This window comes from Chiloscyllium plagiosum, unplaced genomic scaffold (assembly GCF_037043375.1).
Source record: "Chiloscyllium plagiosum isolate Xiang-an unplaced genomic scaffold, Cpla_swu_hap1 HiC_scaffold_25, whole genome shotgun sequence".
NCBI classification, from domain to species: domain Eukaryota; kingdom Metazoa; phylum Chordata; class Chondrichthyes; order Orectolobiformes; family Hemiscylliidae; genus Chiloscyllium; species Chiloscyllium plagiosum.
In genome coordinates, this window is record NW_028270163.1 from 38,636,523 (window position 1) to 38,664,437 (window position 27,915).

Consider the following 27,915-nt stretch of genomic DNA (forward strand, 5'->3'; position numbering starts at 1 on the left):
GTGCCACACTCACTCAAAAGATGCCTTGATGTTAAGGGCTGTCACCTCCACATCTCCTCTCCTCTGGAATCCAGCTGTTTTGTCCATGTTTGAACCAAGGCTGTCATGAAGTCAGGAGCTGAGTGGGCCGTGGTGGAATCTATCGATGTGTCTCTGAGCAGATGTTGCTGAACAAATGCAACTTAATAGTACTATCAATAATATATTTCATCACTTTGTTAATGATTGAAAGTAGGCCATGGTAATTGGTTGGATTTAAGTCTTTTTCTTTCTAGGTGCACGCTCATTGTCAGCAAGCCAGCATTTGCTACTGATTTATAAATGCCATTGAACTGAATTGTCAGGCCATTTCAGTGGATAGCTTAGAATAAACTGCATTGTTATGTATCGGGGGTTAGATCAAGTAAGGCAGATTTCCCTCCCTTAAGTAAGCCAAATAGGTTTTTACAACAATGAATAGTGGTTCCATAATTACCATTGGATTCGTTTTTCATTCCAGATCATTTTATTGAATTCAAATTTCACCAACTGTTATGGCAGGATTTTTTTAGATTCCCTACAGTGTGGAAACAGGCCCTTTAGACCAACAGGTCCACACTGACCCTCTGAAGAGCAACCCACCCAATCCCTTTCCCCTACATTCACCCCTGACTAATGCACCAAACACTACGGGCAATTTAGCATGTCCAATTCACTTAACCTGCACATCTTTGGACTGTGGGAGGAAACCGGAGCACCCGGAGGAAACCCATGCAGACACGGGGAGAATGTGCAAACTCCACACAGACTGTTGCCCGAGGCGGGAACTGAACCCGGACCCCTGGCACTGTGAGGCAGCAGTGCTAACCACTGAGCCACCGTAGCCTGTGTCTCTGTATAACTTATTCAATAATGTTATCACTATATTACCATCTTCCCTCAGTCTGTTTTTATATACAAGGTACACCTGAGCAATATTCCATCTGGTCAGGTAGATGCCAGTGTTGCAACTGCATTGGACCAAGATTAGAGTGGTGCTGGAAAAGCACAGCAGGTCAGGCAGCATCCGAGGAGCAGGAAAATCGATGTTTCAGGCAGGAACCCTTCATCAGCTTTTATTGCATCAACTATATTCAAGTTTCTTGAACTCAGACTCTGAAGACTGGCATCTGTATTGCTAGGAACCCTATGGGAACCAAGCACTCAGCACTTCTGGCCAAATTTTGTTACAAAAGCTTCAGCCTTGTCCTTTGCACTGATGTGTTGGGCTCCTCTATTTTAGGGAAGAAGGGATATTTGTGGATTCTCATCCTCCAGTGATTTGTTTAACTGTCCACCACAATTTACAACTGGATGAGACAGAACTGCAGAGCTTTGTACAGCTATGTTGATTGTGGAATCACATAGCCCTGTCAACTGCACGTGCTTATGCTCAGGGAGAAGGTAGGGCTGATCAGGGATAGCGTAGGGAACTTGTGCGTGGAGTCTGAGCAGAAAGGGGAAGCCCTGAATGAGTATTTTGCTTCAGTTTTCTTTAAGGAAAGGGATATTGTTGTCAATGAAACTTTGAGGAGCTGGGATACAGTCTTGACCAGATCAAGATTGATAAATTTGGTGTGCTGGAAAATTTGGAAAACATTATGATTGATAAGTACCCAGGGCCAGACCAGATTTATCCTAGGCTGCTCCGGGAAGCGAGAAAGGAGGTTGCTAAGCCATTGGCGAAGATTTTTACTTCCTCACTCTCAACGGGAGTCATACCGGAGGATTGGAAGCAGGCGAATGTTGTTCCTCTTTTCAAGAAGGGTAATAGGGAAATCCCTGGCAATTACAAACCAGTCAGTCTTACATCTGTGGTCAGCAAGGTTTTGGAAAGAATTCTGAGGGATAGGATCTATGACTATTTGGCAAAGCATACAGTGATTAAAGGCAGTCAGCATGGCTTTGTGAGGGGCAGGTCATGCCTCACAAATCTTATTGAGTTCTTCGAGGAGGTGACAAGACAGGTCAACGAAGATCGAGCAGTGAATGTGGTGTATATGGATTTCAGCAAGGCATTTGATAAGGTTCCCCATGATAGGCTCATTCATAAAATCAGGAGGTATGGGATACAGGGAGATTTGGCTATCTGGATTCACAATTGGATGGCTGACAGAAGGCAGTGGTTGTAGATGGAAAGTATTCTGCCTGGAGGACAATGTTGAGCGGGGTCCTGCAGGGCTCTGTTCTTGTGCCTCTGCTCTTCGTAGTTTTTATAAATTACTTGGATGAGGAGGTTGAGGGGTGGGTTAGTAAATTTACAGATGACACAAAGGTTGGAGGTGTTGTCGATAGTATCGAGGGCTATTGCAGGCTGCAGCGCGACATAGAATGCAGAGTTGGGCTGAGAAATGACAGGTGGAGTTCAACCTAGATAAATGCAAAGTGATGCATTTTGGAAGGTCGAACTCGAATGCTGAAAATAGGAATAAAGACAGGATTCTTGGCAGTTGAAGGAACAGAGGGATCTGGGTATACATAGATTCCCCCAAAGTTGCCACCCAAGTGGATAGGGTTGTTAAGAAAGCATATGGTGTTTTGGCTTTCATTAACAGGGGGATCGAGTTTAAGAGCTGTGAGGTTTTGCTACAGCTCTACAAATCCCTGGTGAGACCACACTTGGAATATTGTGTCCACTTCTGGTTGCCCTACTATAGGAAAGATACAGAGGCTTTGGAGAGGGTGCAAAGAAGGTTTACCAGGATGCTACCTGGACTGGAGGGCTTGCCTTATGAAGAAAGGTTGAAAAAGCTCATACTTTTCTCTCTGAAGAGGAGGAAGAGAGGAGACCTGATCAAGGTATACAAGATAATGAGAGGAATAGATGGAGTCAATAACCAGAGACTCTTCCCCAGGGCAGAATTGATGGGTAAGATATTAAGGGGAAAGGTGTAGAGGAGACATCAGAGGTAGGTTCTTTCCGCAGAGAGTTGTGAATGCATGGAATGCGTTACCAGCAGTGGTGATGGAAGCAGAGTCATTAGGGACATTTAAGTGACTGCTGGACAGGGACATGGAGAGCAGTGAGGGGTGCGTAGGTTATTATATTTTACATTCGGATTAAACCTCGGCACAACATCGTGGGCCAAAGGGCCTGTTCTGTGCTGTACTTTTCTGTGTTCTATTTGGTATCCAAGTAGTCCTGTAGCTGTAGGATCACATAGGTATACATAGAATTGTTTCTGGCATGTCTCCCAGCAACCAATCTTAATGGTACAGTGGAGTAAATGCTATACTATAACGATTACAGATTGTGATTGACTACAATTTTGCTGCTGCTGAAGGCCAAAAGTACCTTATGGATGCCCAATTTTGGTTTATGGTTAATGTTGAGTTTTGTTTATTCCAGTATATGGCCAATTCTACTCTCTACAAACTTGTGGTTGCTCAAAACTCTGCTCCCTGTCCTGACCTGCACCAACTACTTTCTCCCTTGTACTCCATGGCCAACATTGGTTACTAGTTAAACAAAGCCTTGGTTTTAAAATTCACATTTTTGTTTTTAAATCTTTCCATGGCCTCACCCTCCTTCATAGCTATGAGTAGCTTTCTTTTCTCCTTCAGAATAAATCTTAAAATCAACCTCTTTGACCAGCTTTTGGTTATCTGGTCCAATATCTCCTTCTGTGGCTTGTGTCACAATTTTCAAATAATGGGATTTTTTTCACAGGAATGTGAGCAGTGATCTTATAGAGGTTGATAAAATCATGAGGAGTAGAGATAAAATGAATAGCAAGAGTCTTTTCCCTAGAGTGAGGGAGTTCAAAACTAGACAGCATATTTTTAAGGTAAGATAAGATAGATTTAAAAACAACATGAAGGGCAACCTTTTTACACAGAGAGTGGTTTGTATGTGGAATGAACTGCCAGAGGAAAAGCAGGAATAGTTAGAATATTTAAAAGACATTTAGGTAAGTATGTGAATAGGAAAGGTTGGAGGAAAATCAGGCAAGTGGGAATAGTTTGGCATGAGCTAGTTGGACCAAAGGGTCTGTTTCCATGCTGTATGACTCTATGACTCGAATATTTGAAAAGTTCCCTGGGACATTTTATATCATTAAAAGGTGAAATATAAATGAAGTTTGTTATTGAGGTAATCCAACTCCTTTTCTATAATATGGGACTCCTGTGATTGTCTACCTATCATTGTCCTGAACAAGAGACAGGTCATTGACTAAGTTTCATAATTCACTTTGGCCATTTTGCTGCCACATTAGACAAAAATTGGCTAAAAAGTTTAAATTTTATCACATTAAAATATATTAATTGGATGGATCCTAGATGTTTTCAGTGGATAGAAATATCAATTTCAGAAATCCTACACAAAACATTCTTCGTAATTCAGATGCATGGAAAACCAAAATGTTTCAAAGAAAAACTATCTCCATGTCTCTGTATACTTAACTTATTATGAGAAAATACCTTTACTTGTCAGTGTTGGTTCAGTAGTAACTATCAGAAGATTGAGAGTTCAAGACCCATCACAGAGGCTTGAACACATGATCTAGTCTGCCATATCATTACGTTACTAAGGGAATCCTGCACTGTTGGAAACACCATCTTCTGGCTGAGGTTTTGAACCCAGTGGTTGCAGAAGGTCCAATGGGTCTATCCGAACCTCTTCCTCAAACAACATAATTTAAAACAAATAGTGGTCATTTCTTTCATGATCATTTGTGGAGGTTTTCATGCACAGATTGAACAATAATTTCATGTGTAACAACAGTGACAAACATGCAATGCTTTGTAAATACACAAAACATTAGTTTGCATTATCTTGTCTCCTGAAGACACTTCCAAGTGACCTCTTACCTTGGTTGATGTCTTGCCAGCTCTGTGCAGTTACAACTTACATGTTCTCTGATTGATACAGTGTGTATGGTGAGCTCATTCCTACCATATCGATAAGTCACCTTTGCTATCTGTACAAATCAAAAACAATTAACAATGCCACTCTGCCGAAGAGCATCCATTGAAGAATTTGCATAAAAAGCACATGACATTACATCATGCTATGCAATATTTTTATATCAAAACAAACATTTCTTTGGAAACACATATCTCTAATTCCCTCCTGAGGGTTATTATTGAATGCTCCAACCGCCCTTTCAAGCAGTGCATTCAAATCATTGTGACTCACTACATTAAAAAAAATTCTCTTCCTGTCCTCTCTAGTTATTTTGCCAATTTTATCAAAATTGGTCAAGAAAGGAAACATGATGAACAATATGCATAATATGTGTGAGCTGGTTTGAACAGAAGCCGGTTTTGTCTCCTGTATGTAGCAAGAGCACGGAGCTGGATGAATTGCAAAACAAATTGTGCTGCTAAACAGAGTGAAGCTAGGGCTGTGGTGAGAGCAGGAATTGGCTGCAGGGTGGGAATTGAGAGCAGAGTGGAAAATGATGCTCAGTAACAGCAGCTACAGGGGCAACAAAAAAGAGTAAATATATAAATAAAGTAAATACTTAGAACAAAAGACTAAAATTAAATTTAACTTGGTAGAGGATGCCAACGTTAAGAGTGTTTTCATTGTAATTACTAAAAATTCACATTGTATATATAATCTTTTAAAATATGTTCAGGAAGATACGACATTTAAACCATACAGATAACATAATATATATGTAACAAAAATAGGTAAACTTCAAAGTGAAATAATTCGACAATGGAGAGCCATTGCCAAAATTGCTGTGCCATGTGGAAATTTAAGGTCACTTCATATGTCTTAACTAACCACTTGGACAGGAAACGTATCCAGCAGAATAACAGAAAAGAGAAAGAAAAACAGAATTGTTTTAAAAGGCATGAAACTATTAAATGTTGAACTCAGATGTATTCATACAAGAAACACAGTATGATAGCCTGAAGTATTGCAAGCAATTAGGCAGGCAAATTATCCTTAGACCTTCACTACAAAAGGACTGCAATACAAGAAGAAAATTTTGGAGAAAGGATTTTGGTGAGATGACACCTGGATTACTGCATGAAGGTTTAGTCTCCATATCAAAAGAAAGTTCACTAGATGATATTTTGGGATGAGAAAATTGTCCGATGATGACAGACAGTTGAAACTGGGCTTTTGTTCTCTGACATTTAGATAAATGGGTACTAATCTAATTGAAACTTGCAAGGTTCTGAAGGGACTTGACAAGGTAGACAATGAGGGATTGTTTCCCAGCTGAGAAATCTCAAACCAGAGGACACAGCATCAAGATACGGAGTTGATGAGATGAGGAAAAATTTCTTCACAGCAGGTTATGAATCTTTGTAACTGTTCATTCCAAAAGAATGAGGATGCTTTCACATTAACTTCAAGACTGTGGTCAATAGATTTCCCACTGGTCTGGGAATCAAGAGATATGTGAAGTAGGTAGGAGGTGGAGTTGCAGTAGAAGTTCTGCCATGATCTCATTGAACTGGGCAGCAAGTCCCCGAGGCTTGATCCTTTACTCTTGATCCTACTCCTGATGTCCTTATGTTCTTAGCAGAATGGTTAAGAACGAGAGGAGCTCTTGTAATCTGGAAAGCATTGCCTGAAAGGGCAGTCAAAGCAGATTCAAAACCAAATACCTAATGCAGAAAGCACCGCAGGACTAAGAGGACAAAAAACAGAGAAGTGGGACTAATTGGTATAGGCCCTCCATTGAGCTGGCACAGATATGATGGAACAAATGACCTCCTTGTCTGCTGCAGCTCTAATTCTATAATTTGTTGCAGTGATAGCCTGAGATTTATAATGATGATGTGTCAGCTTCCAAGTTGTTGAGGCATGTGAGACATGAGTGATAGGAAGAAACTAACACAATTACTTGAGACTGCAAAACTTTTAAAGTAAAGTCTGGAATCTCAATGGGGGAAGAAAAATTGTACATGTTGAACAGGCAGAGAAATTCAAACACATGATACAAAATAGAATATTGAAAGAAACTGCAACAGTACCACAGCAAATACAATGGGCTCCTGCCCATAACTACTTAAAAATACAAAATCAACAGTGCTTTGAGGCAGTAAAACTTCTCGTGTTTAGTTTAGTGTGGGCAACCTGGAGAAAGGTTTCCACAAAATTCACTATGGAGCCTCTTTAAATAATAATGTTCTTTATTATTTATTAATTCATGTTTTGAAGGAAATGTTGTTCCAGCAAATGTATAAAACTATTTTCTTTAAAGAAAACTGGTCAGTTAATACCGTCTAAGTTGTGGAAGTGAAACCTCCTTTTATGCACATCCAATATAAGCACGTTCATTATATAAGGGCGTTTTCACTAAGCGCCAGATTGGACCAGCTTAGTCAATACTGAGTAGGTATTATGGACAAGTATGGTTATGAACAGTTCCTCTTTTGTTTTCCATCCCAGATCTTGTGGAACAAACTGAATCAATTATGTATAACAGCATCTCCAGCAGCAGGTGGCGATGGTGATAGAGGGCACTGAGCAAGGGAGCTGAACAGTTCACTGGGACCTCCACCAGTAGGTGGTGACAATGAGGGATGACAGCTGCAATAGTCAAATGGACTCGTAGTGGGGGAAAAAAATGGTGTTTTTGGTGAAAGCAGAACTGATAGGAAGAGGGAGCAGATTAGACAAAGAATTCAGTCAACTCTTACACATAAGCATATATAATGAAATAAAACTTGGTCAATACTGAAGGTTTGTTTCCAAAATTTTCTTCGACACTATATAATTCCTTGCTAATCCTTAATTTCCCTTCCTGTTTGTGATGACCTGATGTCATTGGAATAAAGAATCCCTATTTCCTTATCTTTGTGCTTTGCATGTGTTAAAATCTGTTTTAGATGATCAATTATTCTGTTGACTTCTTCATATGAAATAATTCAGATTCTGATTTAATTTTATCCCCCACTTTTTTCGGTACAACATAATTGGTGTCCCTGCGACTAAGACGTTCCATGAGTCCATAATGTAGTTGTTGGACTTAACTGGCAAAGTAATCCCTGTTGCACAACACCATTTGCTACAGTCATCACCCTTGTGAATTCTTGGAGACCAACCGCCAATTTTTTGCAGCTTTTTAACACCAATCTATTAAGTCCTGACATGAGGCTGTCAAAACATGTTTGGTATAGAATTTGGACACTCATCAAAAGTAACTTTCAAAAGACCTGGTGGTGTTACATTCAATTCTGGGCTCCAGAGGTTGAAAGGACAAATGATGTAATTTACTGCACTATTAATCAGTAACCACAGTGCATTTCTTCAAAGTTAGTACTGCTCTCGCCATTGAATGAGAAGTCTATAGCCACATGGCCCATTCCAGGACTACATATATTGATACTTCAGTGGAGTACCACATTGTCACAGACCACACATTGTGCAAGTGAATCTTCTGAAGAAGAACTGAGAATACATTGACCTAATTTACTTAGCTGACATCGTGTCATGCATAAAATGTCTGCCAGGTTCGCCTACAACAAGAGGACTGCACGTCAAAACATTGGTTGTTAATCATTTTGCAATATCACGAAGACCGCTGTACAATTGGAAATTCTCTTTTTCTAATTACATTTCATTTATACTAGAAGGTAAACTTTTTTAAAAAAATTCTTATTCATAGGATCTGGGCATTGTTGAAAGGTCAGTATTTGCTGCCCATCAGCAACTCCCTTAAGAAGGATGTGGTAAGCCATCTTCTTGAATATGACTGAGTTACTTGCTATACCTTTTCAGAGGCAGTAAAGAGTCAACTCCAATTCTCTGTGTCTAGAGTCACATATAGGCTAGACCAGCTAAGGTTATTTAATTTCCTTCTCTAAATTACATAAGTGACCTAAGTGGGTGTTTTCTGATTATCTATTTTTTATGGTCACCATTACAGAGTCATTCCTCTTTTCACATTCAGATTGTATTTAATGACATAGAGATGTACAGCATGGAAACAGACCCTTCAGTCCAACCTGTTCATGCCGACCAGATATTCTAACCAAATCTAGTCCCACCTGCCAGCACCCAGTCCATATCCCTCCAAACCCTTCCTATTTATATACCCATCCAAATGCCTTTTAAATGTTGCAATTGTACCAGCCTCCACCACATCCTCTGGCAGCTCATTCCATACATGTACCACCCTCTGTATGAAAAAGTTGCCCCTTAGTTTTCTTTTATATCTTTCCTCCCACTAAACCTACGCCCTCTAGTTCTGGACTCCCCAACCCTAGGAATAAGACTTTGTCTATTTATCCTATCCATGCCCTTCATAATTTTGTAAACCCCTTTCAGGTCCCAGCCTCCGACGCTCCAGGGAAAACGGCCGCAGCCTGTTCAGCCTCTCCCTATAGCTCAAATCCTCCGACCCTGGCAACATCCTTGTAAATCTTTTCTGAACCCTTTCATGTTTCACAACATCTTTCTGATAGGAAGGAGACCAGAATTGCACGCAATATTCCAACAGTGGCCTAACCAATGTCCTGAACAGCCGCAATATAACCTCCCAACTCCTGTACTCAATACTCTGACCAATAAAAGAAAGCATACCAAACGCCTTCTTCACTATCCTATCTACCTGCAACTCCACTTTCAACGAGCTCTGAACCTGCACTCCAAGGTCTCTTTGTTCAGGAACACTCCCTAGGACCTTACCATTAGTTACACAATTTCTGCTAAGATTTGCTTTCCCAAAATGCAGCACCTCGCATTTACCAGAAATAAACTCCATCTGCCATTTCTCAGCCCATTGGCCAATCTGGTCCAGATCCTGTTGTAATTTGAGGTAACTCCCTTCGCTGTCTACTACACCTCATTTGTGTCATCTGCAAACTTACTAACTGTACCTCTTATGCTCGCATCCAAATCATTAATGTAAATGACAAAACGTAGAGGGCCCAGCACCGATCCTTGTGGCACTCCACTGGTCACAGGCCTCCAGTCTGAAAGACAACTCTCCACCACCACCTTCTGTCTTCTACCTTTGAGCCGGTTCAGTATCCAAATGGCTAGTTCTCCCTGTATTCCATGAGCTCTAACCTTGCTGATCAGTCTCCCATGGGGAACCTTGTCGAACGCCTTACTAAAGTCCATATAGATCACATCTACTGCTCTGCCCTCATCAATCTTTTTTGTTACTTCTTCAAAAAACTCAATCAAGTTTATGAGACATGATTTCCCATGCACAAAGCCATGTTGACTATCCCTAATCAGTCCTTGCCTTTCCAAATACATGTACATCCTGTCCCTCAGGATTCCCACCAACAACTTGCCCGCCACTGAGGTCAGGCTCACCGGTCTATAGTTCCCTGGCTTGTCTTTACCGCCCTTCTTAAACAGTGGCACCACGTTTGCCAACCTCCAGTCTTCCGGCACCTCACCTGTGACTATCGATGATACAAATATCTCAGCAAGAGGCCCAGCAATCGCTTCTCTAGCTTCCCACAGAGTTCTCGGGTACACCTGATCAGGTCCTGGGGATTTATCCACCTTTAACCGTTTCAAGACATCCATCACTTCCTCCTCTGTAATCTGGACGTTTTGCAAGATGTCACCATCTATTTCCCTACAGTTTATATCTTCCATATCCTTTTCCACAGTAAATACTGGTGCAAAATATTCATTTAGTGTCTCCCACATTTTCTGTGGCTCCACACAAAGGCCGCTCGTGCTTATAACTTCTCTAAAGGAGTTTGAATTCTGGTCTTCAATCATTAATTCAATATTGAAATGTTATATAAATAAAGACAGAAATATTTCACCTGTGAATTTGAATTTTCAAGTTTTTGGAATGTTTTTTTAAATTTATCATTAAGAAGTAGTCAGCAGAAGTGTAACAGTTTTGTTTTTATTTAATCATGCCTGATTTAAAAACAAGACCTGAACAATGCAAAGCTCCATTCAAAATGATGCTGATACAGAGTGTTTGTGAGTGGATAGGGGAAGGGCAGCAGCTGACAACCATTGACATTTCATGGAGTTGGAGATGTGAACTGCTAAGAGATTAAAATCCCTAAACTAGCCAGTCTGCAAAGTTTCAAAGGTCATGTATAAAGTTGTAAAAGTTGCAGAACATATAAAAACAACACATTACTACATACCTGAAAAGGCTTGTAATATGCGTGGACGGGAATGCATTGATAGGTTTTGGTGTTACAACAGCCAGAACAGCGCTTTATCTCTACACACGAAGGCCACAGAAGGAAGCCCACTGAAGTTGGGTCCACTTTGTATCGAGGAACCTCTACTGTGACTATTCGTGTTTTGCATCCAGCTGGTTTTGAATATTCTTTGGTTAATGAGAAAAGAAAGCGGTAAAGTTATTATTTACAAATACAAACTCATTCAAATCTACATTAATATTATAATTCACACTCCGTTTACAGAAATCAAATGTGACAAGGATAAAGGTAACAGTTAATTGAAAGTTATTTCCTCCAGAGGATGGCCTTGCTATCTCCTAAACAAAGCAATATATATATATGACATGGCTATATGTTACTGCTAGCTGCTCCAGAGATGGTGCTGTAACATTTCTCAGCTTGTTGTAACAAACATCGCTATGGATGGTTAATACTCCAACCCTGTAAAAATAAGTCTTTCAGTTAAATCACAGGTCTGCCATAAGACAACTAAAGTCATACTCTTACAAAGCAATATAGAAATGTTGAATATAATAAGAATGCTAAAGTTCATTTTTTCTGTTAAATTAAGTTGTATTTTTTGCATTGCTCTTAGAGGTAAATGTGTTCCTTATGGGAAATCTATTTAACAGAAACTTTTCTGCTCTCTGTATGGAATTTTCCAAACACTGATGTTCAGAACTTATACAATATTTTCCATGTATACAGATGTGAAAACATAAGCAAAGCATGGGTGAAAAATACATTTTGAAACTTAAACACATCCTTCAAGAAGACCATGTAGCTCACTTGTGCCCGCAACATGGTTTTACCTATAAAAAGTAAACTGTCAGAAATTGTTTCAGAACCTGTTCCCATTCATTATGAACTGCGGTTTTAATATTTAGAAGAAAGGAATTCATCAAATAATCTATAAGACTTTGTACTGTAGCACCCAAATGACACACAGTGGTATCATCGATTCTGTCATTCCTCTAATTCTTAATGCTCTGAATTATGTACAATGCACTCAATTGTTTGTAGTGACGGCATACACATCCTTTTTTTCACTGGGACCATTTTCCCTGAATTTAAAATTACACAATTTGAATTAAATTTAAATCTTCAGAAACAAGCGTGATTCAACCATATTTGGATCTCTTTCAGATTTTAATTTGAGGTGTTCCACATTCCAACTGTCTCTGAAAATCATGGCTCTGCTACTTTTAACTATCATTAGCATTCTTCGTAAAACAATCCCCACAGCAACACAGTCTAAATAACATTGGACAGTACTAATTACATTGTTGAATGTCTAAAAATGTAGTGAGCATAGCAGATGTTGAGGAGGGAATTAATGGCTCTTGATCTTGTGAACATTTCTAACTGCTTGAGGTACATTCATGTGGTTAAGCATTCAAATGAATTACAGCCCTTGAAATCCATCTGCCCTATTCATTATTCCATATATATTTAGTACACTGTTTTTAACTCAGTAGGTCATTTTGATAATGTAACATTTTCAACTATTACCATATTGTAGCTTCATATTTTCAGATATGAATTTATTTTAAATTACTCCCGTTAGCAAGTTTTAGCTTTAGTCATGTTAACTGGTATGACATTAGCTTTATAGCTTTTTTCTCAAACTAATACAGGATGAACCTTTACTGACATTCACTTGAATTTAACTTTGGTCTTTACCAGACCTGTGTAGGAAGTTGGTTAGGGTCTTTTTTTCTGGACAGGCTGTCAACTGTCCATAAAGACATACCCCAACAATGAGGTCCAAGGCATGCAGCAGCCCAGGCCATGCTGGTACTATTAAGTCCTTATATACAACCTACACATTTTGCCTGTATGGCATGTCAGAGTCCTCAAGGGTATGTCCCACCCCAGGTATGGAGTAGTATCAAGAGGGGTGATAGTTGAGCAAAGGAAGCATATCATTTACAAATGAAAGGGACTTAATATCTGACTAAGGCAGCTGCCAAGAATAGCTGAAAAGTAACCATTCTGGAAATGAGGAATAACAAGGTCCCATGTCTATTTTCAGGAAATAATGATCTCACCCAAGAAATACCCTGAAAATGCAATCAGTTATTGGAACTTGCTCTAATTAAACAAGTTATTTATGAAGTTTAGTTCACATTGCATTTATTCTGAATACTTAGAGTCTCAAAAATGGTGCATTATGCACATCACTGAAAAATTTAGTTTGCATCAGTCACACACGATCTGTGATCATATATCAGCTTTGATAAATACTTGAAGCATATTGTCAATTTCAATTCAAATCTGATGCTTCCAATGTAACCTGGAGAGTATCAATGACCCAGGAAGTAGGAATGAGGAATCTGATGCCATGTAGAAGAGAAACATGTATGTGCAATATTGTCAAGCTCTCTCATCTCACCCTATTCTCCTAAAGAATGACCATACATTGCCATCCATATTGTTGCACCCATTACGCACATTGGTGTTCCAGTCAGAGTAACTTATCATTTATGTCTGAAAGATGATCCATTGATGAAGACAAAAGGGCTCATCCTTGTGATGTAGCAATTCTGGGACAATCATTAACTCCATCTAGTTGTGAGAAGAATGCTGACTATTAGATCATAGCCAAGATCACTAATTTGTCATTTAGTGGAAAAATGGCCATTCACAGAAAAATGAACAGAATGCAACTGCAAAAGCTAAATTAAAATTCCCTAGTTATATGCATTAAAGATGGAATTTGCTTTATCCAGTCAGTGGCTCTGCCTATTGCCCACTTGATTTTGCAGAAATATTTTTATTTCTGCTCTCCAAAGTCTGCTGCTCATTCCTCTTCAGGACTTTTTGTCTTGAGATTTGTACTCAAATATTCTTTGAGCGGACTCAGGAATGAGAAAAGTTCCTGGATGGTTATGGTAAACAATGAGCATAATGTTAAATTTCCACTTCTGGAATCAGAAACATGAAAGCTGATTCCTGAAGCCAAATCATTTTCTATCTTAGAGGAATCTTCACAAGTGAAAAAGTCTAGCTTCTGAACAAAATGTGTTAATTACGTGGAAGTATTTTGGATAATGTTTGTAATTGCAAGTATGTGTAAATGTTGAAAAGAAAGATAATGAGGTCTAAATATGCTTAAGTAACACCTAGTTTATTCTCACCCAACACCACTTGAGGAGCGAGGTGCTCTTATTGATAAGTAAGATCTCACTGTCAAAGAGGAAATGGAAGCTGAGCATGAACTGGTAGTAATGCGAGCAGACCTGCTATTTTTGATCTTGGTTGGCTCTGTGGTGATGGTTCTGGCGTTATTGCTAGGTGAAGCGGTGAGAGCGAGCGTCCTTCATTGCTTGCCTTTTGTCCAAGCTGTTCATTAGTACCTTTGTGTCTCCCCAGCCTAATTGGCACACCTTAAAAAAAACACAAAGCACAAAAACCCTGCTCAGTTCAACAAGGATGCAATGCCAAGTCCAAATTCACCATGAGACGTCACGTGGCTGTGAAAATTACTCAGCTGGCGGCATGATAGGCCTGGGCCTGCAGTCACTGTCGGCGATGAAGTCAGGAGATTCCAGAAATTGTTGAATTTGATGTAACTTGAATGAGCAATACCTTCAAGGAACCCTTTCATAAAGTAATATTCCACAAAAACTACAAAGGAATCAAAATAAGGAGGTCTTGTTTCAATGGGATTGTGTTCCTTATTTTTCTCAAAGCAATTGGCATAGCATCAGACTATGTAATTGGCACTTCAGCCATTGCATGTTGGATGACTCTCATCTGTTTTGGTGATTATTTAAGGACACTGAAATATATTTAGAGTCTGATATCTGCAGCTGATGGTACCAATTACTTGCGGGGCAACAAAAAGATGCCAATTGGATCAAAGGAGTGACATTTCTGACCATTTCCATCACTGCTTGAAGGTCTAAGGGAACTAGTGATGCAGTTGAAATATACAGTAGAAATATTAATGCACAGACACATGTGCACACTTTATGAAAAATTCTCTTGGCTATTTTAATTTAGATATTAAGCCACTCATTTTAAGTGTATTAATGCCTCTACCAAATTAAAGGACTTTTTAATGAGCCCATTAAATGCTTAACATCTAATATTCACATTGTATAATTTCAAGGGTCTATTGTTCACCAAGTGGAAAATCAGTGAAAACATTCCATCAACAGATCATGGCAGGAACAGAGAACATTATTGAAACCCTTTTTTAAAATCAGTTTCCCAAGTCATAAGAATATGTTTCAAATGATGGAATTCTGGCAATCCAGCAAATACAAAACTCTTCTTGATGAAGAATATATAAAGAGAAGTGACTTTATTTCATTTAATATTCAGCCATGAACTGAAATGAAAAAATTAGAGGTTGGGGAACATTTGTCACCAGTGATCATAATGTAATAAGGTTTAGCATGTGGCAAGATTATGATGAAGGGTAAATAAAATGATTAAGGCAGATTTCAAAATTGCTTTTGGCCCTGAAGGTCTAATTGTATGAAATTAGAAAGATAAAAACTAAACTTGATTGAAATGCCCTTCAAAATATTATAATCAAGGTAGATCCATATATAATAGCATTCATATGAAACAAAATTTTAAAAAACCAAAATAGTATTTCTTCGATGTTGAGTTGGCTTCAAGGTGGCATTCTTGACATTCTTTTTAGGAGAACTTCTAATCTGATACTGGAAACAAGAATATTATTAGTAAATCAGTGATGGTTGGCATGTCATCATAGCTCATTGGTGGAACCTTAACAGACAGGCTTGTTAATGGGACTGTGATTCTTCATACAACCAAATAACCCAGCATGTTAATGCATTTTAACTGGCAGGATGGTCCTAGTTCATCAAGTATTGAAATCAATGAATTGTGCCAACAAAGTACACAGTTTTAGTTGGGTTTCAGACCTACTTCAGATTTTTATCTCATTATGCATTCATGGCAAGGACTTCATATGTTGCCCATTCCAAATTGACAACAAGAAGGTGGTAGTGAGCCACTATCTTGAATGACTACAATTTTTAAGGTTGAAGGTATTCCTGCTGTGCTGTTAGATAGCATTGCTGAAGGATGTATTTCCAGTTCAGGATGATTTATGACTTGGCAGGGAACTGGCAGGGGCTGGTATTCATTAGCACCTGCTGGCATTGCTGTTCTATGTGATAGAAATTACTAATCTGAGAGATGCTATGAAAACCTTGGTTCCTGTCAACTTCCACATAAGTTTTCTGGGCAGTTAGCTGGACAGTTTCCCTACAGATGAAAGTATGTGTGCTCTATATCAAGCTTGAGTTGAGTGAATTTCTCCTTGTTTGTTTTCAAGACTCTGAAGTATAACGATAGATCTTTGCGTATTACAGATTTTTGATTAAACATTCAAGAGGCATAAGGCAAGCTACAAATTCACAGAGTATGCTTAAGCTTTTGTTGCATTTCACTGGATGTCTAGTGTTGTTAGACAAATAGTTAATATTGTTCCAAAAGTATTAAAAAGTCAAGAGGAATTTACAAAATTAATTTAAGACTGAAATTGTCAAGTCTATAACATAAGTCATTAAAGTCATTTTGAGGTTCCATTCTGTTAATCCAAATTCACAATATTTGATTTTCTACCCAGTCTTACTTTGCTGAAGCAATTGTTTTAAAGTACTTGGGTGTTGTCTGTTACACTTTTGTTTTTGCTGTTTTTATTCTCTGCCCATGGTATCTTTCACCTTCACTCTTTCCTTTTAATCATGTTTGTTCCATTCCTCCCACCAGCTGCTTTTCTGTAAGTGATTATTTTTTCTCTTTTAAGCAAGTCTCCAATTTGCTTTCTACTGTTTCTTCAGTAGTGTTGCTTATGGGAATATCAGGCAAGATTAGGCAAGGTGAGCAGCCTCCATGGAAAGAGCTAAGCAAGCTTGAGCAGGAAGCGTAGATCTAGCCCAAAAAAGGATTGAATGAGCAGGGGACAGAAAGAGGAAGAAGTGCAGTAAGCAATCAGCTTAAAAAAAAACCCCAAAGTATTTCAATATGGTGAAAGTATTGTAAGCCTAATGCACAAACCTACCTTACTTTGACATGGATTTGTTATGTAACATATTTTGATTCTGAACAGCATAAACACAAGAAACTGGTGCGTTGTGACAATTATATGATTGTAGGAAGAACAGCTTCAGAAAGCTTGAAGCTAATTCTTTGAATTAGTATGATTACGAGAATAAATTACTTGCATTTTTTGAATTAGATTCAGAGGAACAACAACTTATTAAAGTCTTATATCCATGTGAGATTTCAATGTGAATTTGGCCATCAATCAAATAAGCTTAAGTACAAAGCTACCATCAGATAATGATCCATTGAATCATTTGCAGAGAAAAGAGCTACGCCTAGAGCTATAAAGAACTGAAGAAAAATGTCAATATAGTTTTCAAGAAAAACAAGTACTTAAGCACCCTAACTGGATACTTGGTGCATGATCTCTTCTTGAACTGATGGCAATTGTGTTGTTCATTGATCACCTTGTTAAGAATTTCTAGACTTTTCAAGGTGTCCAGGACACAATGTAGCAGCTGCCCAGAAATAAGGAAAGTGATGCAGCAAGTTGCATATTTGGATGCAATGTGGTCCACAAAAGGTGGTCATAGAATTCCTTCAATATGGAAGGAGGCCATTTGGCCCACCAAATCCACACCGATCCTCCAAAGAGCATCCCACCCAGACTCATCTTATCCCTGTAACCCTGCATTTCCCACGGCTAATCTGCCTAGACTGCACATCCCTGGACACGATGGGCAATTTAGCACCTAACCTGCACATCTTTAGACTGTGGGAGGAAACCCACGCAGACATGGGGAGAATGTGCAAACTCCATACAGACAGTCGTCCAAAGGAATCAAACCTGGGTCTGAGGCAACAGTGCTAACCACTAAGCTACTATTCCACCCCATCGAGGTGCAGAGAGTTTTGAAAATTACAGCAACTAAGGCACTTTAGAACACTTCTGGTTTTTACACAGTTGGCTTGCTTTTGTGCAGGGGATTTCTAAGAAGCACTGTGGACACTTGCTACAGTGACAAGTCAAGTTAGCCTGTCCTCATAATTGTTTATCATCCAGTAGTTACAGAAATAAGTAAAAACGTTAGGTTTCTTCATGGCATCCAAAGAATACTTAACAGTTCTTATTCATAAAGTCAACTTGCCGCCGCTAAGCTGTATCTGTGAGATGACTATTGTGTTAAATTAATTGAGCAAATCTTTGTCATTTTTATCATGGAAATACACACAGCAATATGAAAATAACAGACAGGAAAAGAATAAGCTGCTCAATTCACATGATGATAGCTCCTGCCCACATTCAGCAATGTCATCTCCTGGAACAGGCACATAAAGAGAAAAAAGTCAGGGGCAATAACAGGAATACACAGCAAGCCTGTTCGTATTTCAGAACAAAGAGAAAGCTGGCAGTATTTGTAAATAAACAAAATAGGAAGAGACACAAATTCTTTAAAAAATCTTGTTTGGGCAATCCACTGCAAGCCTCCACTGCTTTTAAACATCTTCAAAATAGCACTTCAACTGCGTGCATGACAGTAAATCTTCCTCAGCAACATATTTACAAAACACCCTATCATCTGATAATTCTATTTGTTATATTTCTTACATCAGACAATATCTTACATTTCACTTCCCAAATCCATGATGTTTTCATTGCAATGTATTATTAAAAAAATTGTAATTGCTTATTTTCAATGGCACATTTCCAAACTGCTGCACGATGCATAAGTACAGTGGGAAGCTGTATCATTTGTATCAACATGATTTATTCATGGTTTAACAAAACATCATATTAATGGGCATGTGAATGTGACTTACATTGATGCCTGTTGGAAGTACTCGCAATTCCACAAGCATCCAATCTGAAGATGAATAATGTACAGATCTGTTGCTGCAATTATCCCTGGTCCATTGTTTCACTCCTGGTCTTTTGCCAAGTTTCTCACTAGCTAATATCAGCTTGACTACTTCTGCTTGGTACAAGTTACATGGTTGCCTGAAAACAGTTTAGCTGAGGAAGTGCTTTAAAATGACTTCTCAACCATATGTGCAGAGGGCTGGTATTTATAGGAAAGAGCTAATACTCAGAAGATCTTAGGTTGATGATGCCATCATAGAAAATTATGAATTTGGCTTCAATGAATCCAAAAGCCTTCAGGTTAGATACTGAAAGCATTACAACAGCTGCCTGATTATGTCTAAAACTCAACAACTTGCAGCAAGACTTTCAGAGAAGGGTATCTGCCAATGTTAGCTGATCTGACCTGCATATGACTCCAGAGCCACACCATGAACAATAAATGGAGGGGTAACAAATACAGATTCTGGAGTTACCAGCATCCTCAAAACAAATGCTTGTTGAACGGGGAACAACAAAACGCCTAGAATATTTCTCATCCATTGCAAATCACATTATTTCTGAGCAAGTACACTGGATAGGTTGGCCAGAAGTACTCTTGTCACTAATCTAAGTCAGTTTTATTGAACCTAAATGTAACATCACAACTTGTTCAGAACAGTTGCACATGCCTTTTGGCTTCACTAAGACATATTTAAGGAGTTTGTTATGCTTGAACTCATTGGAGAGGGGCCAATGGTTTAGCAGTAGGATTGCTGGTTTTCCTTGCCCAGATTGGTTTCATCAGAGATGAGCTCACAGCAAGGAGAAGAAATCAACTCCATTTGGTTGTTTTTTTGCTTCTTTGTCCTCACATTGTTCACATTCTTTATACAACATATAGTCATAGTCATAGAGATGTACAGCACAGAAACAGACCCTTTGGTCCAACTCGTCCATGCCGACCAGATATCCCAACCTAGCCTAGTCGCATTTGCCAGCACTTGGCCTATATCCCTCTACACCATTCCTATTCATATACCCATCCAGATGCCTTTTAAATGCTGCAATTGTACTAGTTTCCACCGCTTCCTCTGGTAGCTCATTCCATACATGCACAACCCTTTGCGCGAAAAAGTTCCCCCTTAAGATCCCTTTTATATCTTTCCCTTCTCACCCTAAACCTATGCCCTCTAGTTCTAGGCTCCCCCACTCCAGAGAAAAGACTTTGTCTATTTACCCTATCCATGCCCCTCATGATTTTGTAAACCTTTATAAGATCACCCCTCAGCCTTCAGGGCAAACAGCCTCAGCCTGCTCAGCCTCTCCCTATAGCTCAAATCCTCCAACCCTGACAACATCCTGGTAAATCTTTTCTGAACCTTTTCAAGTTTCACAACATCCTTCCGATATAAAGGAGACCAGCAATATTCTAAAAGTGGCCTAACCAACGTCCTGTGTAGCCACAACATGACCTCCCGACTCCTATATTCAATGCTCTGACCAATAAAGAAAAGCATACCAAATGCCTTCTTCACTATTCTATCTACTTGTGATTCTACTCTCAAGGAGCTATGAACCTGCACTCCTAGGTCTCTTTGATCAGCAACACTCCCTAAGATTTTACCATTAAGTATATAAGCCCTGCTAAGATTTGCTTTCCCAAAATGCAGCACCTCGCATTTAGAGTCATAGAGTCATTATCTAAATTAAACTCCATCTGTCACACCTCAGGCCACTGGCCCATCTGATCAAGATCCTATTGTAGTCAGAGGTAGCCTTCTTCGCTGTTCACTACACCTCCAATTTTGGTGTCATCTGCAAACTTACTAACTATACCTCCTACGTTCATATCCAAATCATTTATATAAATGACGAAAAGTAGTGGACCCAGCATGGATCCTTGTGGCACTCCACTGGTCACAGGCCTCCAGTCTGAAAAACAACCCTTCACCACCATCCACTGTCTTCTACCTTTGATCCAGTTCTGTTTCCAAATGGCTAATTCCCTTGTATTCCATGAGATCTAACCTTGGGGAACCTTGTTGAATGCCTTATTGATATAGATCACGTCCACTGCTCTGCCCTCATCAATCCACTTTGTTACTTTTTGAAAAAATTCAATCAAGTTCATGAGACATGATTTCCCACACACAAACCCATCTTTACTATCCCTAATTAGTCCTTGCCTTTCCAACGCCATGTAAATCCTGCCCCTCAGGATTCCCTCCAACAACTTGCCCACCACCAACATCAAGCTCACCGGTCTATAGTTCCCTGGCTTGTCCTTACCACCTTTCTTAAGTAATGGTACCATGTTAGCCAACCTCCAGTCTCTGACACCTCACCTGTGACTATTGATGATACAAGTATCTCAGCAAGAGGCCTTCTGTCTTGAGTTAAACTTTTCAGACATCATTATATCCAAATGTTAAGAGATTAATTTTCCAAGAGATTATTTTGACAGTTCCTCTTTGTTGTGTAAACCCAATAAAACTGTTTATTCTGGGACCTCAGTGCAAGAAATTGTTATCATTTTTTCTTTTTATTATGGATACTCAATGATGACAACAATGCCATTTTTGAATATCTAGCTTCTTTAGTCAAGAGTGTGATGCTGGAAAAGCACAGGGGGTCAGGCAGCATCTGAGGAGCAGGAGAATTGAGGCTTCGGGCAAGAGCCCTTCATCAGGAATGATAGAGGGCTTATGTCCGAAACATTGATTCTCCTGCTCCTTGGATGCTGCCTGACCTGCTGTGCTTTCCCAGCACCACACTCTCGACTCTGATCTTCAGCATCTCCAGTCCTCACTTTTGTCTAACTTCTTTAACCTTGCACAGCCAAGCATGCATTCTGTAGCAGGAAGGACCACACAACAATGCTATTTAAAATTAAAGTGACATCACCTACTTAGAGATTAGTTGCTGCTTGATTTCTTTGAGCTATTACATCAATTCTGTCAGTGTTTTGTGTTTTTTAATTTATTTATTGAATTTGGGTGTTTTTAGGCTGGCCATCATTTATTGCCCATTCCTAATTATCCAGAGGATGTTAAAGATACAACAACAATGCTTTTGATATGGAGTCACATGGAGGCCAGACTAGGTAAGGATGGCCGATTTCCTTTCTAAAGAACATGAATGAACCAGATGAGTTTTTAATGACAATTTACAGTGGTTACGTGGTCACCATTAGGCTGGCGTTTAAAGGCAGATTTTATTGAAATTAAGTTTCAACATCTGCCATGGTGGGATTCGAACACTGGTCCCCAAAACATTAGCCTGTGTTTCTGGATTACTGATCCAGTGGCAGTGATATGGCTGCTAGTGGAGAATTTTCAGTAATATCAATGCTCCTCAATAAATGATTGACTCCTCAGTATTTATGACTGTGCAACATCTCACAGTCTTTCATCTACTGTATTATAACGGAGACCATAGAAGCTCTACATTTCGTGAAAGTTCACTATATTTCAAATCTCTTGTCAGAGAGCAGCACGCAGAGCAACCACAAGGTTTTCTCCAAGATTGCAAGATTCCCCGTTGTGCAGAAGGCACAAACTGCACACACATTATTTAACAGGCTTGGTGTACCAACATTGGAATGGTGTTCAGTTTGACCATAGAACAATCTATAGTCCTGGCAGTGATCATAACACCTTTGTTCTGAGGCAGTCTACTTTGCCAGCTGCGTTTGAATGCCTCTGACAAAACCAGGAGTGGTGGCATGACTATAAAAGCTACCCACTGACCACAGGCCCTGGTGGACAACACATGCATGGGCAGCATGTATTTAATCAAAGTCATTCTGCCACACATGATTGAGTAAAACAATGGCGGTCAAAACAATGTAACCACTGCTCAAACTGCTTTGGATAAACTCTGCAGTAGATAGCAGCATGGATATACTCTTTGTGGTGGTCTGCTACACGCTGCAAAGATCAGTGTGATGAGGTGATGGACCTGGCCACCAGCTCTATCACAATAGGGCTGAGGCACAGGAAGAGGAGGAGGAAGTGGAAGGCAGAAAGAAACCTCAACATGCCTTTTCTGAATTCAATACCAGTGACCATCATCCCAATTCCCAATTCACCAATGGTCCCACACTTTACCTTCCCTCTGTCACTGACCATCACTGTTTCTCTTGACCACACAATGCAAATATAAATACCATCACAAATGGAACACTCCAAAGAAAATTTGTAAATGAAATGATAACTTAATGCACACAAATGTCAACTAATCACCTTTAGTAGCTCCCTTCCATTGTCTTTGCCTGAACTCATTACCTCTACGCTGCATCTAAAACATGGCGAAAATGAGGACTGCAGATGCTGGAGATTAGAGTCAAGAGAGTGGTACTGGAAAAGAGCAGCAGGTCAGTCAGCATCCAAGGAGCAAGAGAATCAACATTTCAGCCCAAAACGTCGATTCTCCTCCTTCTCAGATGCTGCCTGACCTGCTGTGCTTTTCCAGCACCACACTCGCGACTCTGCATCTAAAACATGACTGTAGAAGGTTGATGATATTTCCCTGGAGGAGACTGTGAATGGTCTTGGAATATTCTTGTGCAGCTATGAAACTAGAAGGCCTCATCTTGTACTGCACCAATGCCACTCTGTGTGTGCAATTGGTCATCACATTCAGCCAACAGTTGGTGGTTCAAGACCCTCAAGGTACAATGCTTTCACTATTGAAGGGTTCTTGTGCTGAAGTGGTCATGTGCCTAAATCTGAACCAGGAGGCTCAAGTTCCGTCTGCTTCAGATGTATATAATAACATGGTAGAAAGTGAGGACTGCAGATGCTGGAAATCAGAGTGGACAGTGTGCTGCTGGAAAAGCACAGCAGATCAGGCAGCATCCGAGAAGCAGGAGAATTAATGTTCCAGGCATAAGCCTTTGATTCCTGATGAAGGGCTTACGCCCGAAACGTCAATTCTCCAGCTCCTCAGATGCTACCTGACCTGCTGTGCTTCTCCAGCACCACACTCTCGACACATATATAATAACATCCCTGAACAGGTTGATTAGAAAATATCTGTACTGCCCCAACTTAGCATTGGCAACAGCAGCCTGGGTTGACTTATGGGAGCACAAGAGGTGCAGCACTGGTAGGACGACAAATGCTGTCGTCCTGAGAAAGAACAGAAGGTTCATGCTCAATGAATCGGTGCTAGTTCTCTGGGATGGCACTTCAGAAAGCCCCCACTGATTGTTTGCTGGATTGCTGTAACAACCTGGAAGCTGGTGACAGTCTGGGCTTGCAGGCAGAAACCTGGCTTTGAAAGGCAGAGGTTGCATCATGGCTGGATCCTCAATGTGTGAATGGCATGGACCAGCTGTTCCAAGCTGGTGTGAGACTCCTCCATGAAACTTGACACTGACCACAGGTTTTCTGGTGGGTTTCCCAATGCACCAATCCTGACTGTGCATACCCATCAACATTCTTCTGTCCTATCTCAGTCCTATGCTATGAAGCTCGTATCCAATCTCATCTGCCAGCAAGCTGGCACATCGTCTGGCCACACAACCTGCAGATTCTGCCTTTAACTTATCCTCCCAATTATGCATTATGGCAACTTCTGAAATGGTGACTGATAGTATGAAGTCAAATGATGGTGTGACTCAACTATTGTCTTCTTCCTGCAGCCTTGCCACATTGCTTACACCATCAGTTTCAAAAACGAGGAAAGAGTTTGAGATGAGGTACAGATGAAGAGAAACATTAAATAAATAAGGTACTATCAACATCGATGGTTTCAGCACCATCACTGGCCACACAAATACAGCCATCTGGGTATTGGTCAGTACTGTTCTTTCCTTGGGGCTTTGGTATGCCAATCTTAAGTCAATTAGCTCCTGCTTTACCCAGTTATGTGTCAATCTGTCCTGAAAGAGAGGAGGATGTGTGTTGGTGAGTACACAACAATTGATTTTAGCTGAAATGCTTCCCATGGTTGAATGGCTGACAGTGTGTGAAAACAGTGAGATGGGGAGGTGAGACTTGAACAGTGCTAGATGTGTGAAGCACATGAATTTTTGTTCATATAAGCATATGAATGTCAAGATGGATGAAGATTGTTGACAGGTGAGTGAGATGGCTATTGCTATTCAGTAGCTTGTTTCTGAGGTTCATGATGCAGTTGGTCCTTGAAAGATGTATTCACTGACTGTGGCCACTTGTGTGAGGCCAGTGATCTTCTTTTGACACAAATTCCAGTCCTTGGTCCTTGGCTCCTTTCACTGGTCCCTCTATTTGTTTCGTACTGCTTTGTGAATGTTTACCTGGAGGGCATGCTGTGGTTGCAGGACACCTTTCTACATTCCTCCTCCTCCAGCAAGGCCCCCAGTGGTCATTCAATAAATTTTGGAACCCATTCTCTCCCATGCTGACCCTCAATGCTTCTCAGGTGAGATTCACTTTCTGCATGACTGCTCGCACATGCAAAAGTCCCAACACTCCTCCTATTTAAGAGACGTACGCTACTTTAAAATTATAAATTGCCACATTTAATATTGCAATCTGCTGATGAGTCCGACCAAACTACAGCACAATTATACACGAAACTCATTGATATAAGAAGGCAACATGAATTTGGTATATTTCCTGCACTGTAATCAGTGGGTGCAGGCCAATTATTGTCATGGCCCTATCACGCATTTTTGCACCTTTAAAGTTGGCCACTTAGACTTTTTTTGTTGCTACTTTGTCTCTGCATAAGGATGAGTTTGCCTTCCATTGTTTACCTTTCCCCCTATTTCAGAAATTAATGTAATTATTAATATGATTTTTTTTGCTACTATGCCCAATACATCAAAGATGAAGGGTGGAATATCTGTCAACAGGCTCCCTAAGCTCTACCATCAATTTGCTAGTTGTAAAGTTATAGCTTGAAATTGACTGGATGCATGATGGAACTAACAGTAAAACAGTTCACATTACTTTCAATCCAAACCTTAGTGGCATTTTTAGATAGTAAAACAAACCACCATGTTAAATTTCAGTGCTGTGTTATATACTCTGTCTGCTTGACTGCACTGAATTGAAGCTTAAATATGGATAATGCAACTTAAACCTTACTACCCACTGCATTTAAAGAGTCAATCGAAGAGTACTTACCTATTTTATACATGGGTTTGAAGCCAGGAGAATCTATTGAAAGAAAATACATTTAAAAATTAGAGTGGAAATAATTGAGGAATATTTTTGAGATACTATCACTAGAATAAGTGCAATCTAGACATACATAAATGTCATTGCTAATTCATTGCAATGTAGCTTCAGTACACTCTGATAGTATCAATGTCATTATTCATTGTTGCCAGCTGCAAAAATGTAAGTAGAGGTATTATACATTCATAAAAGTGTACACTTCTGCATTTAGCAATGTGCATACAACATTAATATCAAAACAAAACAAACACCAGCATTTTAAAGACCACACTTAGTATTAATCATCTGAATAAACAGACATGCAATGCTGTTCATATAGTTCAATTTGTGCCTTGATGGATAAAATATTAGTGAACTTGTTAGAAAGCAGAAAGGAAACTAAAATGAAAATAACAGACATTTTCAAGTGATATATTACACAGAGGTCTAGAAAGTAGATTTGAGGGGATTGAATTAATATTTCAATGGAAAGCCTGTTACCTTGTCAAAGACTGGTGCAACTGTGGAATTTTAATGATTGAACAAGTTACACATTTAACCCCTTAGCAATGTCACAGCTCAGCTCTATTATTTAGATTTACTGCCCAATCTGTCATCCCTCACCAAAGTAGACAATTTCACAGCTGACATCAATTATTATTCACTAATATAATTTTAATGTCAATGTCTACAAGATTTAAATCACCGGGTATGATATTTCAGACAATCTCCAAAATCAATCAGCTTACTCACATGATAAGTTCTTTCTGGGAAACATGCTTGAATTTATAAAAATTGTATGTTGTTAAGAAAGGAACAATCACAATAGAGCTCCAGGCTCTGTCTCCTCAAACATGGACTGTTTGGTGGAACTAAGCCAAGAGTAAGGTTTAATGGTTCAAGGCTAGGTGATTATTTCTCTTTTTTTAGTTGCAAATGAGGGCTGGAATTCAGCCAAGTTGTTTCTTGCACTGCTGAAGGAGACAACAGAGATCTTGTGATGTAGATTTGGCAGTAAGTTTTCCTCTCATCCAAATTGAAAAATGCTATTTAACCCGCAAAGCATCTGCAGATTGACTTGCAACTGAGCTGGGACACACCACTTTCTGTTCTTTAGTAATTCTGTCTTTACACAAGTATGGTACCTTTTCTTTCAATACTTGAGTGAACATACAAAACTGACAAGTTATACTCCATAATTATTTCTTGGATCAATATTTGCTGTTCTTAATCAGTTCAGGATTTATTCTTAGCCAATCACAGATTTATGTACTAAAGTCATACTGACTATGAGCATGTAACCTATTTTAACTAAGACATTAGAAACCAAGACGTTTTGTTATAATAGACAAAGAAATAAATGGTGTATCAGAATAAGTGACATAAAAATAAAGACCAGCTCCACAACAACAATTAATTGTTTCCTGTGGCATGGATTTGAACAACTGTCATCTCTTTCTATGCCCGAGGGACTTTTACAACAGTAGTCCAACATTTTCCTTTGCATTTGGAACTATACTTGTTTACATCTGGTGTTGCAGTATTTTATGCACAACATCCCTTTTATTGCTAAATTGTTTTCTTACTCAGTTAAGTTGTTCTCATGTTTCAATCGTGACTCCATAAAAAAAGCCTGCTTTTTGCTGAGAGGTTTAACCTGCCATGTGAAAAACATGCTTAGCTAGAATATTTCCAAACATGCCACAAAGCCGGAACACGTGGGACAACTTGAATAACACTTGTTCAAATAATGAAACTTCAACAGTCTCTTATTGTTAAATT

At 39.5% G+C, this 27,915-nt stretch overlaps 1 protein-coding gene across 2 annotated transcripts in view; it reads right to left on the reverse strand.

The window, feature by feature from the left end:
• LOC122562174 (platelet-derived growth factor subunit A-like) overlaps positions 1-27,915 on the reverse strand; it is a 93,690-nt gene that overhangs the window by 13,317 nt on the left and 52,458 nt on the right. Inside the window, exons 3-6 of one of the 2 annotated variants that reach the window (XM_043714791.2) lie at positions 26,101-26,133; positions 14,349-14,495; positions 11,065-11,252; positions 4,831-4,940 (exon numbers count right to left, since the gene is read on the reverse strand). In XM_043714791.2, coding sequence (XP_043570726.1) covers positions 4,831-4,940; positions 11,065-11,252; positions 14,349-14,495; positions 26,101-26,133 — 478 coding nt within the window. The remainder of the gene's footprint in view (positions 1-4,830; positions 4,941-11,064; positions 11,253-14,348; positions 14,496-26,100; positions 26,134-27,915) is intronic. The other variant, XM_043714792.2, reaches the window with a different exon arrangement.